The sequence below is a fragment of the Balaenoptera acutorostrata genome, chromosome 3 (assembly GCF_949987535.1).
Source record: "Balaenoptera acutorostrata chromosome 3, mBalAcu1.1, whole genome shotgun sequence".
In the NCBI taxonomy this organism is placed as follows: Eukaryota; Metazoa; Chordata; class Mammalia; order Artiodactyla; family Balaenopteridae; genus Balaenoptera; species Balaenoptera acutorostrata.
In genome coordinates this window covers 2,044,988-2,063,925 of record NC_080066.1, presented here as the reverse complement: position 1 = coordinate 2,063,925, position 18,938 = coordinate 2,044,988, and the positions used below count along the sequence as shown (strand labels likewise).

Below are 18,938 nucleotides of genomic sequence, written 5' to 3'. Positions count from 1 at the left end.
ACTACTAGAGCTAATCAGTGAATTTGGTAAAGTAGCAGGATACAAAATTAATTCACAGAAATCTCTTGCATTCCTATACAGTAATGATGAAAAATCTGACAGAGAAATTAAAGAAACACTTCCATTTACCACTGCAACAAAAAGAATAAAATACCTAGGAATAAACCTACCTAAGGAGACAAAAGACCTGTATGCAGAAAACTGTAAGACACTGATGAAAGAAATTAAAGATGGTACAAACAGATGGAGAGATATACCATGTTCTTGGATTGGAAGAATCAACACTGTGAAAATGACTCTACTACCCAAAGCAATCTACAGATTCAATGCAATCCCTATCAAACTACCAATGGCATTTTTCACAGAACTAGAACAAAGAATTTAAAATTTGTATGGAAACACAGAAGACCCCAAATAGCCAAAGCAATCTTGAGAAATAAAAACGGAGCTGGAGGAATCAGACTCCCTAACTTCAGACTATACTACAAAGCTACAGTAATCAAGACAGTATGGTACTGGCAAAAAAACAGAAATACAGATCAATGCAACAGGATAGAAAGCCCAGAGATAAACCCATGCACCTATGGTCACCTTATTTGTGATAAAGGAGGCAAGAATATACAATGGAGAAAAGAGAGCCTCTTCAATCAGTGGTGCTGGGAAAACTGGACAGCTACATGTAAAAGAATGAAATTAGAACACTCCCTAACACCATACACAAAAATAAACTCAAAATGGATTAAAGACCTAAATGTAAGGCCAGACACTATCAAACTCTTAGAGGAAAACATAGGCAGAACACTCTATGACATAAATCACAGCAAGATCCTTTTTGACCCACCTCCTAGAGAAATGGAAATAAAAACAAGAATAAACAAATGGGAACTAATGAAACTTAAAAGCTTTTGCACAGCAAAGGAAAATATAAACATGACGAAAAGACAACCCTCAGAATGGGAGAAAATATTTGCAAATGAAGCAACTGACAAAGGATTAATCTCCAAAATTTACAAGCAGCTCATGCAGCTCAATATCAAAAAAACAAACAACCCAATCCAAAACTGGGCAGAAGACCTAAATAGACATTTCTCCAAAGAAGATATACAGATTGCCAACAAACACATGAAAGGATGCTCAACATCACTAATCATTAGAGAAATGCAAATCAAAACTCCAATGAGGTATCACCTCACACCAGTCAGAATGGCCGTCATCAAAAAATCTACAAACAATAAATGCTGGAGAGGATGTGGAGAAAAGGGAACCCTCTTGCACTGTTGGTGGTAATGTAAACTGATGCAGCCACTATGGAGAACAGTATGGAGGTTCCTTAAAAAAAATAGAACTACCATACGACCCAGCAATCCCACTACTGGGCATATATCCTGAGAAAACCATAATTCAAAGAGAGTCATGTACCACAAAGTTAATTGCAGCTCTACTTACAATAGCCAGGACATGGAAGCAACCTACGTGTCCATCGACAGATGAATGGATAAAGAAGATGTGGCACATATACACAATGGAATATTACTCAGCCATAAAATGAAATGAAATTGAGTTATTTGTAGTGAGGTGGATGGACCTAGAGTCTGTCATACAGAGTGAAATAAGTCAGAAAGAGAAAAACAAATACCATATGCTAACACATATATATGGAATCTAAAAAAAAAAAAAAAGTTTCTGAAGAACCTAGCAGCAGGACAGGAGTAAAGATGCAGCCATTGAGAATGGAGATGAGGACACAGGGAGGGGGATGGGTAAGCTGGGAGAAAGTGAGAGAGTGACATGGACACATAAACGCTACCAAATGTAAAATAGATAGCTAGTGGGAAGCAGCCACGTAGCACAGGGAGATCACCTCGGTGCTTTGTGACCATCTAGAGGGGTGGGATAGGGAAGGTGGGAGGGAGACACAAAAGGGAGGGGATACGGGGATATATGTATATATATAGCTGATTCACTTTGTTATATAGCAGAAACTAACACACCACCGTACCCCAATAAAGATGTTAAAAAAAATGTTAGCAAACTAGAAATAATAGGGAAATTCCTTGAAGAAACATTTGCATTTGATATGATTATCTACATAAGAAAATTAAGAGACCATCTAGGCAAGCTATTTGTTTTTTTTTTTAATTATGGATACAAAGTCAAATAGAATTAGTGTATTTGAACACCACCAACAATATGTTAGGAAATGCAGTTTTAATGTCTTACTCCAAGTAGCTAACAAAAAATAACATTCCATAGAATAAATCTAACAAAAGATCTGCAAATGATTTATGAGGACAAATTTCATACTTTATTGAAGGATATAAAGGAAGACCAGTTGGAGAGGTATACCAGGTTCATGGATGGGAAAATGCACTATAATAAAGATGGAAATGTTGAAGGTTAATCTATACAATCAATATAAGTTCAAAGATTTTTGTTCATAAAACTTGACAAACAGATCTTAATATTCACAAAGAAATGTTGAAGCCCAGAATAGGCAAGACACTTTTGAATAAGAAGAACAGGGATGAAACACCTATAAGATGTGAAGACTGGTTATAAAACTTAAGTAAATAAGAGTTGATTTGGTGAAGAAAGAGATAATTAGAAAAATGTAAAAAATAATTACAAAACCAATCCAGAATACGACAGGCAATATTCACAATGAATAAAGCTAGAATATATAAAAAGCTCTTAAAATTAATAGGGAAAAGACAAAACTGAGTAGAAAAATGGCAACAACAATTTACACTAGAGGGAACACAAATTAACTATAAATATTTTGAAAATGTGCTTAGGGAACTGCAGGTTTTGTTTTTTAAGCCGTATCATCAAACTCTCTAAGTTTCTGTAGCAATGTGGAAATTTTGGATTTTTATATTGCTGGTAGGAGGGAAAGTTTTTACAATCACTTGGCAAAGGAATTTGGAGGTATCTGCTGCATTGCATTGATTCTAAGATGCCTCTCCCTGATCTCCACCCCCTACCCCCATACATACACATTTTAACATTTCTGAAATGCAGATCCATTTTACAATTGTTGGTGTCTTAAGATTTTGAATGATAGCATTTTGGGTACAACTTACATTAAATGTCCTCTCAGTTTTAATAAAATATGTAATAAAGTTGAAAAAAAAGAATATATATAAAGTATATAAAGCTATAAGTAGATAATAAAATGTAATCAAGAAGATATACATCAGCAAGATGGCAGACTAGGAGGTCTCAATCCTAGAACCCCCAAAAAACAACTACCAAAGTTTTTATCTTTGAGGTGTTCTTCGTCCCGTATAGTTTGTGCCCTACGAATCACTGTTTTGGCTTCTTTGATGTAACAGGCTTCTCTCAGATATCTTGTGTACTATTTTCCTACTGCTGCACAAATTACCACAAATGTAGTGGCTTAAGACACCACAGGTTTCTTAACTTACAGTTCTGGAGTCAGAGTCCTAAAATCAGGGTGTCAGCAGGGCTGCTTCCTCATGGAGAATCTGCTTCCTTGCCTTTTCTGGCCTCCAGAGGCTGCCCACAGGCCTTGGCTCATGCCCTTCTTCCATCATCAAAGACAGCAGTGCAGCATCTTCAAATACTTCTCCACCTGACCTCTGAATCCCTCATCACATCTTCTTTCCTCCTACTGACCCTTATGATTATATTGCGGCCACTTGGAAAATCCAGAATAATCTCCCCATCTCAGGGCCTTTAACTTAATCACACCCACAAAGTCCCTCTAGCCATGTAAAGCGACATGCTCAATTTCTGGGATTAGAACACAGACATAGTGGGGCCTTTATTCAGACCACAGTTATAACCTCGGATTGTTTGCTGATGAGGATTTCTCACATCAATCGTCATCCTCTGACTGCGGGTCCTGAACAAAGATATTCGCAGTGAAAAGTGAAGAAACAATGATTTAACTTTCACAAAGGAGGTTTTCCCTCATGTATTGATTTTCTATTACTGCATAACAAACTCCCATGAACTTAGCAGCTTAAAGCAATATACACTGATTTTCTCAGTTTCTGTGGCTTGAGTCAGAAATCGATTTAACTGGTCCTCTACTCAGTCTTAGAGGGCTAAAATCGATGTGTTGGCCAAGGTGTCATCTCACCTATGCTCAGGATGCTCTTAAAAGCCCCTACATTTGTTTCTTATCTCACAGTTTCCTTGTGGCTGGGACCAAGGTCCCTGATTGCTTGCTGGCTGTTGATGGGGATTGCTCTCGGCTCTTAGAAGCCACCCTCAGGTCCCAGCCACGTGGCCATCCACAATGAGGCAGCTTACTTCTTCGAAGCCAGCAGAAATTTCTCTCCAGTCTGCTAAGGAGTCATATCAGGTAATAATCACAGAATGATTCAACCATCACGTTTGCCATGTAACACAACCCAATCGAGGGAGTGACTCACAGGTCTGATCACACTCAAGGAGAGGGGGTTACCCAGGGTGTGTCCTCCAGAGGGTGGGAATCTTGAGGCCATCACAGAACCCTGCCTACAACACCATGCATTAATTTTGAATCCTTCTTTTAGAAAAAGAAGTTTAAAATTTTTAAATGGAAGCTGAGCTCTTAAATTTTTCCTAGTACTATTTTTATTTCTTAATACCTTTAAAATCATGGGCTAAGAATGGGGGTGGGATAAGGGAAAGAAAGCAATGTTTATCGATTACCAAATATGTGTCAAGCACTGTGCTAGGTCCTATACTTATTCCATATCAGAGAAAAGAACTGCATTCAAACCGAAGTACTATAAGAAATGTGACCAAATCAAGTATTAAGAGTGTTCTTAAGGCTTTTAAGTACAGATAAGAAAATCAGACAATCATAACAAATGCCATTAAATTGATAGGCTAAAACTAGTGTTTCAAAATTTTCCTAAATATGTGACCGGGTATGCTTTTGATGGTCTTGGAAAACAAATACTCCACATTTTCCAGTGCAATGAACTTTTTATTTTTAAAGCAAAACAGATTTCATTGCACAGAATTTAAAACATACCGTAGCTTATGTAACTAAATTTAATGGCCTAAAATATTTTCTCCTAAATCACGCTGCACATATTTTATTAATCTATGAATAAAATTTATTCCAGGATGGTACTGTACATATTTAATCACAGTCAAATCTTTCTTCATCTAGAAGATCAAATATAGCTAATATTGCTTAGAAAACAGAAACTACAGAGGGCTTTAGAATTAAGAAATATTTTAAACCACATTTAAATTCAAATACTACTTAACACAATTTTCACCCTGAAGCGGCGAGGAGAAGTTTGAAGTACTGGCTTTGTTCAGAGCAACCAAGATAAAAACACCAAATAATTTCAGTTTTCAAAATGATTTTATTAAATATTTAGAGACTTGAATTAAGGTTTCTGGCAATATGGCAATGCTAGTATACATGCAGCAAATTATAAGTTGAAAACTAACTCAAAATTATGATAGCTATTTTTAATTGCTACCTCTCTGTTACCTAAACAAATATAGGCTGATAATATAGCCAAAAAACTACAAATATGAAAGTTAAATATTAGAAAAATAACTCATAATATAGAAAAGAAACATGAGTTATTTCACTGATGTAAAAATGCACTAAAATCTTGTGTTCATAAATAAGATACTCTAATAACATACGCCTAAAATTCAAAAGGGAACTCTATTATAAATCATAAAATTTCCAAGGAGCTTTTTGGCCTAAAATGCTTTCATTCTTGGTCTCAGCCCAGATAAATATTTTGGAAAACTGGAAGAAAAATTGTATTTCACAGTTGTTTGAGGTGTCTGAACATGGTTGGAAAAAGAAGATATTTTTCCCATTCTTATTTGGGCGCTTTGCCACTCATTCACACATGGCATAAATTTAAACTTTCAATTGGCATGGACAAAATCCTCTATGAGGAAATCACAATCCAGAAATAAAAGCTGGAAATTTCTGATTTCTGAAGCCGAGCACAGAACAACACCTGCAGAACCCTGTTTCCTCAAGGGTGAGCTAGGCTTTCACTCCAGCCAGGTGTCCGCACTGCTAGGTAAAGCCCAACTCAAGGCTTTTCGGCAACTGAGACATCATGTGAAAGCCCCTTAGAAGGAAGTAAACTAAATGAACAGTATACATCATTCCTATAAAATTTTTTTAAAAAAGAAATATATATATATATATATACACACACACACACACACATGGGATCAGAAGCTGGAATCAAAAAGAACTCAGTGGCTTCCAGTAACGGCAGTCTAGGCAGTACATGCCAACTCTCTCTCTCTCTCTCTCTCTCTCTCAGCTGTCTTTGCAGCTGGGCAAGACAAAAAGTTGCTTGAAAGCATCCAAACACTATCAAGGCAGTGAAAACCTACAGGACTGCAGAGACGCAGACCTACACTAGGCGAGCCTAGCACGTGGGACCGCTTTCCCCACAGGGATGCCTGCGGACGAGGTAATTGGAGCTGAGCAGGGCTTTCAGAAGGATCACAGGGAAAGGGAGGTCAGGACCTAACGAGGAGAAGGGGCCCCGCTGAGCCCTCCTGGCTTTGGGCGAGGCTAGAATTTGGAACTGAATCCAATTTCAAAATCTCAAGCCCCTTCTGGACCACAGTGATCCAGGATCATAAGTACTCCCACCCACCTTCCAGAAGCAAAAATAAATCCATTCTGAAGGGAAATCAACATCACCCTCCCTCAAGGAATCTATTTTCCACATACAATGTCAACACACAAAACACCACCAGTCAGGCATCCTAGAAGAGAAGTCAGCATCACGAAACACAGAAGCAGACCAGATAATCAATCAACTTATCAGACAGACTTTATAAGAAAATCAAAGATGAGACTCAGAATTCTGTCAGAAAATTAGAAAAAATAATTTCAAATACCAGATGGAAATTCTAGAACTGGAAAAACAAATAATCATACCGAAATTGAGAACTGAATGAATGGGTTTAAAAAATTAGACACCTCTAAAGAAAAAAATGGATAAGCTGTAATATAGGTTAGAAATACCCACAATGAAGAGACAAAGATAGAAAAAACCAGGAAAGAACATGACTGAAAGTTTTCTAACACTGGTAAATATTTTTATGTCATTAATGTTGAACAACCCCACAGCACAGAAGCACATGCGCCAACAAAATCAGCACCATCCATGTTGTGGGAAACTCCCTAAGACAGATAACCCCATATCTTCAATAAATCGCAAAACAAAGAAAGAGATGAAGTGTAAACCTAAGAATTCAAGAGACTTCAGAAACAGGTCAACCGATCACAACATGGGGACCGTACGTAACTGGATCACGATTCAAACAAATAGTCTTGGGAAAAAACAACTGTGACATCCATAAGACAATTGGAAACTTGAACTCTAAGTAGATATGAAGATACTAGAGAATTATTGTTTTGTTTGTTCTTCTTAGGTTTAATAATGATTTGTGATTATGTTAGAAAAAAGCTCTTATCTTTTGGCAGTAACTGACATATTTACAGATAAAATGATAGAATGACTGAAATATGCTTAAAATAATACAGATTGGGTAAGTAAATGGGTTATATAGTAAAGCAAATTTGCCATGAGTTAATTATTGAAACAGGTGATGGATTTATGCAAGTTCATTATACTTTTCAGTTTATTTTTGCCTGGCTTCAAAATTCTCCATAATAATAAGGTTTTATATAATTATCAGTAAGCTTGACCATCTTTATTGTTTACTTGTCCATTTTAATTGCTTCTATGATATAGCTTTGTTTTGCCTATTACTTATACATTTGTGGAGCTCATTATTAGAAAAATTGGCCCTTTTTCCATTAGTATCAGAATTTTGTTTATGGCTGTTTTGTGGCATAGCTTTCCATTTTAAGGTAGTCAAATTTATCAATATATCCTTTTATAAACGCATGTCATACTTGAAAAGGCACCCTTCCCTATCCCGAGTTCATAACATTCATCCAAGGTTTCTTTAGTACTTTATGATTTCACTTTCTCCCCCTCCACATTTAAATTCCAACCCACCTGGAATTTATTTGGGTATTCGAGTGAGACTAGGATCAAACTATTTTTTTCCAATAGCTACCAGTTGTCCCAACACTATTTACTGAATAATCCATCTTTCTATTGATTTGAAATGTTGCCATTTATCATATCACTATAAATTCCCTTATATATCTTGAGTATATTTCTGTTACTGTACCATTGGTTTGTCTATTTCAAATCAGTAGTATTGTTTTAATTCCCGTGCCTTATATTTTAATGTTATTTGTTGAATTTTAAAAAAATTTTTCTATTTTTGTATGTTTATTCTTCCTCATACACTTCCAATGACTTTCAAGTTTCTTTAAAAAATTCTTATAGAATTTTAATTGACTGCATCATCATTAATTGATATGTAGGCAAAACTGTTACCCTTACACTAAGCCTTTCTATCCAAGAACAAAAATGATTTTTCTAGCAATTCAAACCTTCCGTCTCTTGGTATGTCTCAATTTAGAGGGTCTGGTACATAGCAATCATGGGTAAATGTTTACTGAATGAATGACTCCATTGTACCAGTATTTGGGGGATTAAGTGTCATTAGTAGAGAAGTTCAAAAACTTTCAGAAGTCAGTGGAGTTTATAAACAGAAGACATTTTGATGTTACAGAAAAAATCCAGTGCTTTTTACTAATTAGAACCTTCAATTGGTATCTGTTTTGTACACCTGATATTTAGAATGACCTTAAAGCTCTGTACAATTCCAAGTTATCTTTAGAATTGCAATAAATAAACACATATAATTTAATATTAATTTACCATAAAAGGTACTTTGACTCCTATTCCTTTGAAAATTGATGGTTTACATGGGTACACAGAAGAGGGAAAACAGTGGGGTGGGAAACTAGCTAATACATTATTGTATTAAATTAGAAGAGAGGTAATGACATAAACTAAGCTAATGGCAACAGAAATAGAGAGATTAATTAAACAAGGTGAAAAAAAAAAGGAGTCTAAAAGGATCCCAGAGTCTGAGCTATGGTGGCAGAGAATAATGATACCAACAACAGAAATGGGCCAATTATGAGGTTAGCCAGTTCTGAGGAAGAAAATAATTTTAATTTAAAACAGGTTGAGGGACTTTCCAGGTGGTCCAGTGGTTAAGAATCCACCTTCCAATGCAGGGGACATGGGTTCGATCCCTGGTTGGGGAACTAAGATCCCACATGCCGTGGAGCAACTAAGCCTGCGCACTCTGGAGCCTGCACATCTCAACTACTGAGCCCGTGCACCACAACTAGAGAGAATCCTGCAACAAACAGCCCGCGAGCCGCAGTGAAGACCCAGAGCAGTCTAAATAAATAAATAAAAATAAATAAATAAATAAATAAATAAATAAATAAATAAATAAAACGGGTTGAATTGGAAGTAAAGCACAAAGTCCAGTGCACAATAATGATGAAGTTCTAGAGGCGGGGCTAAAATAATCACTTGACAGTCGTATGTCCAGAGACGAGGATGAAGCTCTGGGAATCAGTGTTATATGAACAATGTGTTTATTTGAACCCATCTTACCACTTAACAACAGCTAAGCGAAGTGCCACTGCTCACTGTTATTCTAGTCATCACTTTTTTAAAAAAGAAATCAAAATATAAAAATATTTTGATCAAATAAAAAATATACGAAAAATGCTGTAATCCTCTTTTTTAAACACTCAGTTATATAAAGCTGAAGAAGACCACTCAGTCCTGGTAACTGAGCTTTACAACCAGTGATGCCAAGAATCAAGCAGGGAAATGCCAAAGATGCTTACTTTAGGTTTGATTAGAGAACTGGGGGAAAAGGGGACACTATCACATAAATCATAAACAAACAATCCTTCTAAAATCACCAAAATTAATTGCTAAAGAAGAAAAACAAGGTGAAGCTTGTGCTAGTTTTATACTGACAGGCGTATCTATAGAATTATAATACACATCTCACATGAAGTAAAAAAAAAAATCAGGCTTTGAGTTTCAAATTCCACTGCAAGACATCAGCCAGCTTCATAATCCACCTTTTACTCAGTTTTTGAGACAAAGTGATGTTAATGTTATTTCACACCACTCTCTGAGCCCATGTGTAAGTTCAGCAAAGATTAATTAAAACTCTAATCATTAGGCTCCATTAATCTAAGCCAAGTACCAGTAACTCTGTAATAGGAAGCTTCAAAATGTATGAGTTCCATTGTACCTGACACCTTAATGAATTTTGGTGACACAGAACATAACACAAACCTAATTTGCAATCTTTCATTAACTTGCTCCATTTTATTTGACGGCATCCATTATAGTAAGTTTTCAATGTGTCAGACTTCAAAATAAACCCGGAAAATATCATTTATAATTTATATTTTTCATTAAGTTGGACTTGCTCTATTCCAAATTAGGTATTTTACCATACTATGTATTCTTCACAGGGTAACATTTACTGTTTCAAATCCCATCTGTCCAATACTCTTTTTACAACATCTCAGCGCCCCATCCTAAAAGATTAGAAACTTTGCCGTGGAAAAAAAAAAAAAAGTTTAAATGTATTCATCTGAAAGGAGACAGAAAAAGTGAATAATGCCTTTAATCTAGTTTTGACTCCACTGAGCACTTAAAGTTGGGTGGATACACATACACACAGATAACATAAGGGATCACATTTGAAATATAAATAGTGTATTTTTAAAATAGTTTGTGGTGATTTATATATCCTGTATCATAGATATTTCAGATTAAAGATTCCATCTAAAATAGACATTTTCTGGGAGTTACTCCATGGGAATTCCAGAGGAACACTGTAATGTTTATATTCGTTGGAATATGTATCCACAAGAAATTGAACTCAGCATGGAAACTAAAATAAGCCTTTCAAGTATTTAAAATAAATTTTCCAACATCATCCCAAGGTGAAAAGTGACTTCTGATCATGTTTTCATTCCTTTCCAAGTATATACTGCAAAGAATTTCTCATTAGGAAGGCTTTACATAAAATTACATACCATGACCTGATGATATTTCCTGATGATGGCTTTAAGCCACTTAAACTTTGCCTCCTTGTTAAATACTCTTGTGAGGTATATGAGAGTCAGCTTCTGGACCTGTGTGGAAAATTTAACAGCCAAATTTTATCTGACTCAATGATGGAACCTAAGGTACTCAAATTTGCTAAGAAGAAAGGAGCAGCGCTTGATAACTACTCGGTATCAACAGATTGATCATCTAAAGCACTGCTCTAACTTTTATTGCTCTCGTACACAAAAACCTTCAATGCTTCACCGCTGAAAATAAACTCAGCCTCCGTAACTCGCTGTCCTTCACCACCTCGCTCAACCTCGACTCTCTGAGCCTCAGAGCAAAAACCCCACCCCCGCCGGCCGGAGGGCCCGCACTCCCAGGGCGCTGCGCCTTCCTGACTCGCGTTTACACTGCCTCCTGCGCCCAGAACGGCCATCCCTACGGCCCCTCCTTCCGTCTACAGGAAGCACAGTGCCTTCGAGCCTACCCCATTCTACTCGACGAACATCCGGCCTCTCCTGAGCCTCTCCGGGAGAAACGGTTTCTTCCTCGCGGCAGCGTTTTGCGTGTTCCCCTCCCACGACGGCTCCTGAAGGGGCTGAACCGAGACATTAGGACAGCTACTCAGCAACTGAACACGAAACTCTGGAGCGTGGACAAGACAGCTGCTGCCCGGACGTGCTGCGACCGCTTGGTGGCTCTTTCTGCTGGTTTTGCTGCAGATGTTCTCTGTGCAGGTTTAACTTATACATGTAAATGTGGCATTTGCCTGCTACCGCAGCAGCAGGCTGTAACGAATTGAATAGAGCTGTATGTCTAAGGCCAAGTGATTTCTAGGAACATGAAGTGACTTGAAACAGTCTAATTCTGGTCCCACCCTAGAGCAAAAACAAAGAGCTAAGTAGTGAATGATAGCAGGAAGAAAGTCCAACTGCAACTGTTTTTATCCTCTCTTCCTCTCTATGATGATTGAAGGTTTGTGAATGAGATAGATTATACGTTGTTTTCCTAGAATGTCTGGACAATTCTCTGATTTCCTAAAAACCGGTAATAACTCCAGGAATTAGACTAGTGGGCTATAAAATCAGGAATGATGTATACTGAAATCAATCTGATCCAGATAGGCTCACATCAAAATTACTTTCACACAGAGAATAAAACTCATTGTTCATGAGAGTTAGTGGATGAAAGCCTCATAATAGCTAGAAAATAAAAACCTTGAAAATTTTTCCTTACCTTTATTGCTGCAATTAGTTTTAACTAAGAAATGGCAATGACAAATAACTGCTGATTATCCCCTAAGATGTAATAAAAAATATCTTTTAAAAATTTGGTAAGTGATACAATGAACTTATGAAAAAACATAATAAATTTGTTTGTAGTCATATGCAGTTTACTGGAATGAAAACTTCAGGTTAAAAGATTAGTGTAGGGACTTCCCTGGTGGCACAGTGGTTAAGAATCCTCCTGCCAATGCAGGTGACACAGGTTCAATCCCTGGTCCGGCAAGATCCCACATGCCACAGAGCAACTAAGCCTGTGCTCAACTACCGAGCCTGCGTGCCGCAACTCAACTACTGAGCCTGCGCTCTAGAGCCTGCGAGCCACAACTACTGAGCCCGTGTGCCACAACTACTGAAGCCCGCACACCTAGAGCCCGTGCTCCGCAACAAGAGAAGCCACTGCAATGAGAAGCCCGGGCACCACAACGAAGAGTAGCCCCCGCTCGCTGCAACTAGAGAAAGCCCGTGCGCAGCAATGAAGACCCAACACAGCCAAAAATAAATTTAAAAAATTAAAAATTAAAATTAAAAAAAGATCAGTGTAGATTAAAACTCATCCCATAATTAAACCTCATTCTGAAAAGTAACAGACCTAGAGTGTCAAAGTTATTCAATAAATTACAAAAAAGAAAAGAAGTGCTAACACAGATACATACTTTATGTGCTTAAATGACCATTTTAGACTTAACACCAACCAAAAAATGAAAATGTCCAATCAAATATCTGTGAACAGGAAAAAAAAATCATTTCATTTAGAAACTCTTATTAAATATTTATGCTTTTTAAACCTCTTTTTAACTCTCAATACAGATTTCCAGCCCACCAGAATTAACCTAATTAAAAAACATGAAAAACGGCTTTTAATTTAAGGACACAGCCTGTATAGAAGAACACTGATGCCTGTTTGTTGGTTTCAGATATGAAATCAAATGGCACGGCACATGGGCACAGAACTTACTTGCTTCATGACAATTCTATTAATGAGTTTCCCATAATGCCCCAAGCAGAGCTCATTATCGTTTCTGACCTAAAATTTAGATGGGAAACTATTTTGAAAACCAGTACAAATGCTACATCTGTATTCTGAGTAGTAAGAATAATAATTATATACCACAAACATTACAAACATGTGCTAAGTGCCAGGCCCATGACCTTGCACTCTCCTATGGGCCTCACCTAACCTTCACAGCCATCTGGTGAAGGAGGCACTATTATCATCCCCATTTAATGGAAGAGAAAACTGGGGCCCAAAGTGGCTGAGTAATTCACCATGAAGTCAGCTGGCTCAAGTGTGTATTTTCCAACACTGTATTTGCTGCATAAACTTAAAAGTTACTCTACAGGGAATGTAATGGAAATAATATTTCAATACGTACCTATTCCCCACAGGGAGAAAGGAATTCTTAAAAGAGAAGTGAAGGAATATTGGCAATATCACATACTAGTAGAGAAAGAATTTTATTTTTGAAAATAGAAAAATTAACTAAATAATATTTTTAAATACAGTGTACCAATATTTTCATATATTTGGCTTAGAATACCTAGAATGCAGTAATTGAAGTGTCTGCATTCATCTGTTTTAAAAACATGAACATTTTTGGAAATCAGTACCGATCTGTTTTTATTTATATGTGAATAAGAGTACTTTGAAGAATACAAAACTAAAGAGTACTATCAAATTCTGCAGCTTTATTGTATTCATTGCCTGCGTATGTACATACCTAGAAGTCCTTCTAAATGATTTACACCCAGAGACTGATGCAGATTTCAACAATGGTTTGACTGTAAAACTGATTCTTCCCACTTGCCTTGTATATTTTATCTGAAGTACATTCCAATCTTCTTTCACCTGTTCCCATGGCTAGCGTTTTAATACAGTGCCACTGGCTTTCAGACTGAAAACATCGCAGAATGTCAGACCAGTTTAAGGGGCCCAATGAGAAGATCATGAAAAGAGAGACATCCGAGGAAAGTGTGATCTGCCAGAATTTCACACCATTCTTCCAGGCAGTCCAGAGATCATCTTATAGGATAAAACCACTTCTGAAAGCAAAGGAGCAGCCATTATGCCTGAGTACTAACTGCTCTTTACCTGTTGGTGGCTGTGGAATTTTCTGTACTGCTACTTTTTATGGATTCCAACAAGTTTTTAATTCTTTCACTTGCAGGCTTCTTTTTCTTCTTGGCAAGAGACGTACTATTTGCTACAGAAGGTAGCAGCAGGGCTGCCAGCCCCCAGGGCTGATTATTAGATGGCGAAAGGCGATCTCTATCTTCCTGATGTAAAATCCAGGCACTTTCTCTGGCCAGATCTATAAATTTTTGCAGCTGACTTTGACTTACATTTTTGCTAATGTTGAGAGAAGTTTCAAAAGGATTCTGAATGTGCAGTGGAGAAGATTCAGGTTTGTTTTGTTCCCTTCCCTATAGATAATTACAAGGAAGAAAAAGATGTATAAATATATGAAGGGCTCAGATATAAAAACTGTTTGGTTTAATAAAACGTCAAAAATGCATAAAATACCAGCATTAACTTTACAGAGTAAAGAATTTCTTCCCCAAGGGGACTGGGTATATATGCATGTTATGAGTTAGTGTATATGTGTGTGTGTACTTCGGACTGATTTTTTCCACTGTAGTTTTATGAATATTCTTTAGAGAAAAATAAATTAGCTTTATTAGCTATGGATGCTGATGTCACTGCTCCGATGAGAGGTGTCTGGACTGAGTCAACCAATAAAAGTATTTTTAAAATAACACAACATTTACCTAACAGAATAGAGCTGGGAAGGAAAAAAAATATGAAAAAGAAAAATGGCAGAAAATAAGATACAGTTATGTTTGAAACTTGCTAAAAACATACTTATTACAGTGGGAATAGAAGCACACAAAATCAGAAGCCTTAAATTAAATATAGTAATTAATGTTGCACAAGTATGAAATGAGAAGGGAAGAGAAGGAACAAAGGAGTATTCATTTAAAAACACTAGACGTTTCCCATCTACATTCCTAAAGATCCAACTTAAGGCTCTGCCAGGTAAGATACAGAAATAAAAAGAAAAGCTAGAGCTACGAGTCACACAAACATCAGTGATCCACTAGCCAATATAATCTTTTCCTCTTCCAAATGATACCACATATAGGACTCAGATATTGCAAAACCAGTAGTCAGGTCTCCAATGCGAGCAGCCCCTGTTAATTCCCTAACTCCTCTCAAGCCACTGCCCAGCAGGGTCCTGCCTGACCATCATCTCTGAACCTTAAGGGGTAAGGGTACAGAAAGGGTGAAGAACTCCCTATGTTCCGTGCCCTTTTCCTTCTAGACTGCAGTCCAGAGCTCTGTGCCTCTACCCTCTCCCAACCCCACACTTTCTTTCTTTTTTATTTGTTAAAAACAAGACCTCCATGAGCAGGATAAGGGTTAGGGAAGAATGAAAAAAGGAGAGGTGAAGAAACAAAAACAGAATATCTGAGTATGTGTTTTACGAAGCCAGTCTTCTAAGGGCTGTAACCAGATACCCACATGCTGAGCAGAACAGACCCGGAGCACCATCTCAAGTATCTCCCACGTGCAAACAAGTTTTGCTCAGGGTTTACTCTGATAGATTCTCTTTATGGAAAATGTCTGTCATTCCAGCTACTCAGATGAACCCAAATCATAATTCACTTGCCTAAGTAATTTAAACCCTAAGGGCTCAAACTGAGGGAATCATTAAAATCTATCTTTGAGACTAGGTATTCTGTTTCTTTCATAGAAACCCAAATCCAGTTTAAAGAGAACTATATGTAAAATCATGCTCTCTAAAAAACTTTCAGAATATATTCCACATTTTCAAGGACACAGTATTAGTAGTAAGTGACACAAAGTTACTTGGCAAAGTGACAAAGGCAGATGTTGAAAAGAGGTGGCCGTTGCTCCTCCAGACACTAGATGACTGGTCTTAGCCAAGTCATGCAGCGCCACTAGGGCACCAGTTTTCTCGTTACTCTCTATCACCATAGAGGTGACACGCAATGACATTTGTTACAGTGCTTTGAAAACTAAACCCGTTAAATATTAGTGCAGTAGAAGACCATATACCTAATAACCAAACATTGAAACAGTATTTACCTGTCGAATATTAATGGAATTTTTATTGAATGCGAAATTTCCAAAATATTCAAAAAATTCTTTCAGTAGTAATTCTGTAAGAAAATAAAACAAGGAAAATAATAAGAAAGTCTGTTTCAGTGCAAAAAGGAACAAAGAAAAAGAAAACACCTACCTAGTGTTTCTGTGTTTCCTGAAGGTTTAATTCTATTGAAGTCGCGAACAAATGTACAGTTGTGGCCTTCTATTATACACTTATCTTCTGCATCTTAAATAAACAGAAATGAAAAATATTTAACATTCTATTTCAAAGATATTCCCTACTTCAGAAATCTATAATCACATAAATCAAAGTTATAGATAAATGTGTCCTATTATTAGTCAGTGTTTTTTATATATAGTATAGACGGTTAGTAGGATTAAAACTCCATTAAAAAAGATTTGAGAGCAATTTTACTTCGGTAAAATTAACTTCACATGTACTTTAGCAAACCAGAATTGTCTATCAACACTCGATGATTCCTAATCTATCTTCTGAGGTCATCAGTTTTCTAGCTGAAAATGAGGACAGTTCCCATCTTTCACCAACTTAAATCTTGGCACTATCTTTGATCAATATTTAATTTAGATTTCCATGTTCATTCTTATCACCCTTTTGTGCATTTACTTTCAACAATTCATCCACGATACGTACAAATTGAATGTTCTAAGAATTTTGAAAACCTTCCAGTAATTTCTAAGATGCAGGCCTCTAGAGTGAGTGGGATTCAGTACCACACATTTAACAGCACAGTGGACTTAAACATTCACCTTTCCTAACAGTATTTACATCTTCAGAGGTAATCCTTTCCCTAGTTATCAATAAATATACAGCTACCATGAAATCCCGCAACCATTTTAACCTACCTTCCACTGCACGACGTGCAGGCAAACTCCCATTCTGAAAAGTCTAATCAATGGCCACCTAAAAACGGCTTTCGTCTTCCCTAACGCCAAGCTGGCGCTCCAGCCTTTCTGTTCCGTGCTCCATCGGCACTTGCCCGACTGCGCTATGACTGCGTGCATGCTGTCTGCTCCCTTACCCCAGTCTGGGGCTACAGAGGCCACTGTCCAATCAAGGCAGTGATGACCTTCCCCCCCCCACCCCCATCCAGTCCACAACGACAGAGTCCAGCGTACAGCGGGCACATAACCAAGCATCTGAATGATCGCTGGTATTTGACTTTGAGTGCTTATCTATAACAGCCAGAAAGAAATTTAGAAAGAGATAAACAAGGTTCCTTCAAACTTCTGTCTCTCCTTTTTTATGATTTTGGTTATTTTTTGGTTAAGACCTGAGTTACTGACTTAAGTATTCAAAAAGCATTCCAGATTCTACCATTAATTCTAGATTCTAAAATTAATTGCTATTAATTTTAGTAGCAAATTTTATGTACTCTACTATACAACTGAAGAACTTATATACAGTTCCACTTAGATCTACTTTTTATGGGACCTGGGCATATGTTTTATTATTTCAAATTATCAACAGTTTATATTTTTTGTGACACAGGCCAGTCACATATATTGATGCTCTTTTAGCTACTATGTCCTTTTTTTCCCCCAGAAATATAATTCTAATAGAAAAATGAGATCCACATTAAAGTATTTCTACATTAAAGTATTTCTAGGAATGTACAGTGATGAAAAACAGACTGTGTCTACGACTGCTGGTCTTCACTAAAAGAGTTTTTAACAAAGTAGTAAAACTTAAAGGACAAAAATTATCCTCTGATTTAAGATATGGCCATTTTTGTTTTTTCAAAATCCCCAAGGCATTCAAACCTAAGAAACAACTCAGCTGTTAAAGTCTTCCCCTTTTTTCTCTTGCCCCTGTTTTTCTGCTATTAAACTATCACCCAAACAACAGCTACACAGTCCAATATAACAGCCACTAGACACATGCGGCCATTAAAATTAAAAATTCAGTTCCTCAGTCACACTAACCATATTTCAAGTGCCTGACAGCCACAGATAACAAGTGGCTGCCCTAATGTACCACATGATCCCAGAAGTTCTACTGGACGGTGCTGCCACAGAGAAGCGGCTCTCAACCTACTCAGACGTAAGATACCCTATTACTCTGCGTTAATTCCCGTGGCGATGACTTTCTTCTTAAATGTACTGTATGAAACACTGGCAAAAATTCTTAACTAAATACAAACTTTCTCAGCTGTGGAAAAAATAGCCATGTAAGCACCTTAACTCATAATAGAGTTCTTCCCCTTAAGTGAACTTAAAAACTATATGAAAAAAATTAAATTATGTATTTGGTAAATTTGATTTTCTTGCTTCCTTTGGAAATCTTTAGATTCTCAATGATCGGTACAGCAATTACTGTTTTTCAACATGATACATATGACAAATGAAATTCACTGAATAACATTCTCACAGACATATCCAGAATGATAAACGTACCCACATTTTTCAGGGAACTAATATTGAACTACCATAACTCATAATCTGCCAGAGAGATCACGACTGGCAAGAGCTGGTATATATATTGATAGATTACTAGGGGCTGCAGTA

At 37.0% G+C, this 18,938-nt stretch overlaps 1 protein-coding gene across 3 annotated transcripts in view; it reads right to left on the bottom strand.

Annotated features, from left to right (window-relative positions):
* MTPAP (mitochondrial poly(A) polymerase) overlaps positions 1-18,938 on the bottom strand; it is a 133,335-nt gene that overhangs the window by 89,053 nt on the left and 25,344 nt on the right. The window contains exons 7-11 of one of the 3 annotated variants that reach the window (XR_009007360.1): positions 16,546-16,638; positions 16,392-16,465; positions 14,624-14,704; positions 11,485-11,595; positions 10,982-11,080 (exon numbers count right to left, since the gene is read on the bottom strand). Coding sequence is in view for 1 of the 3 variants with exons in the window: in XM_007188428.2 (XP_007188490.2) it covers positions 14,369-14,704; positions 16,392-16,465; positions 16,546-16,638 (503 nt within the window). In the remaining 2 variants the exon portion in view is untranslated. Of the gene's footprint in view, positions 1-10,981; positions 11,596-13,722; positions 14,705-16,391; positions 16,466-16,545; positions 16,639-18,938 lie in introns of those variants that run through there. The other 2 variants (XR_009007361.1, XM_007188428.2) reach the window with 2 other exon arrangements.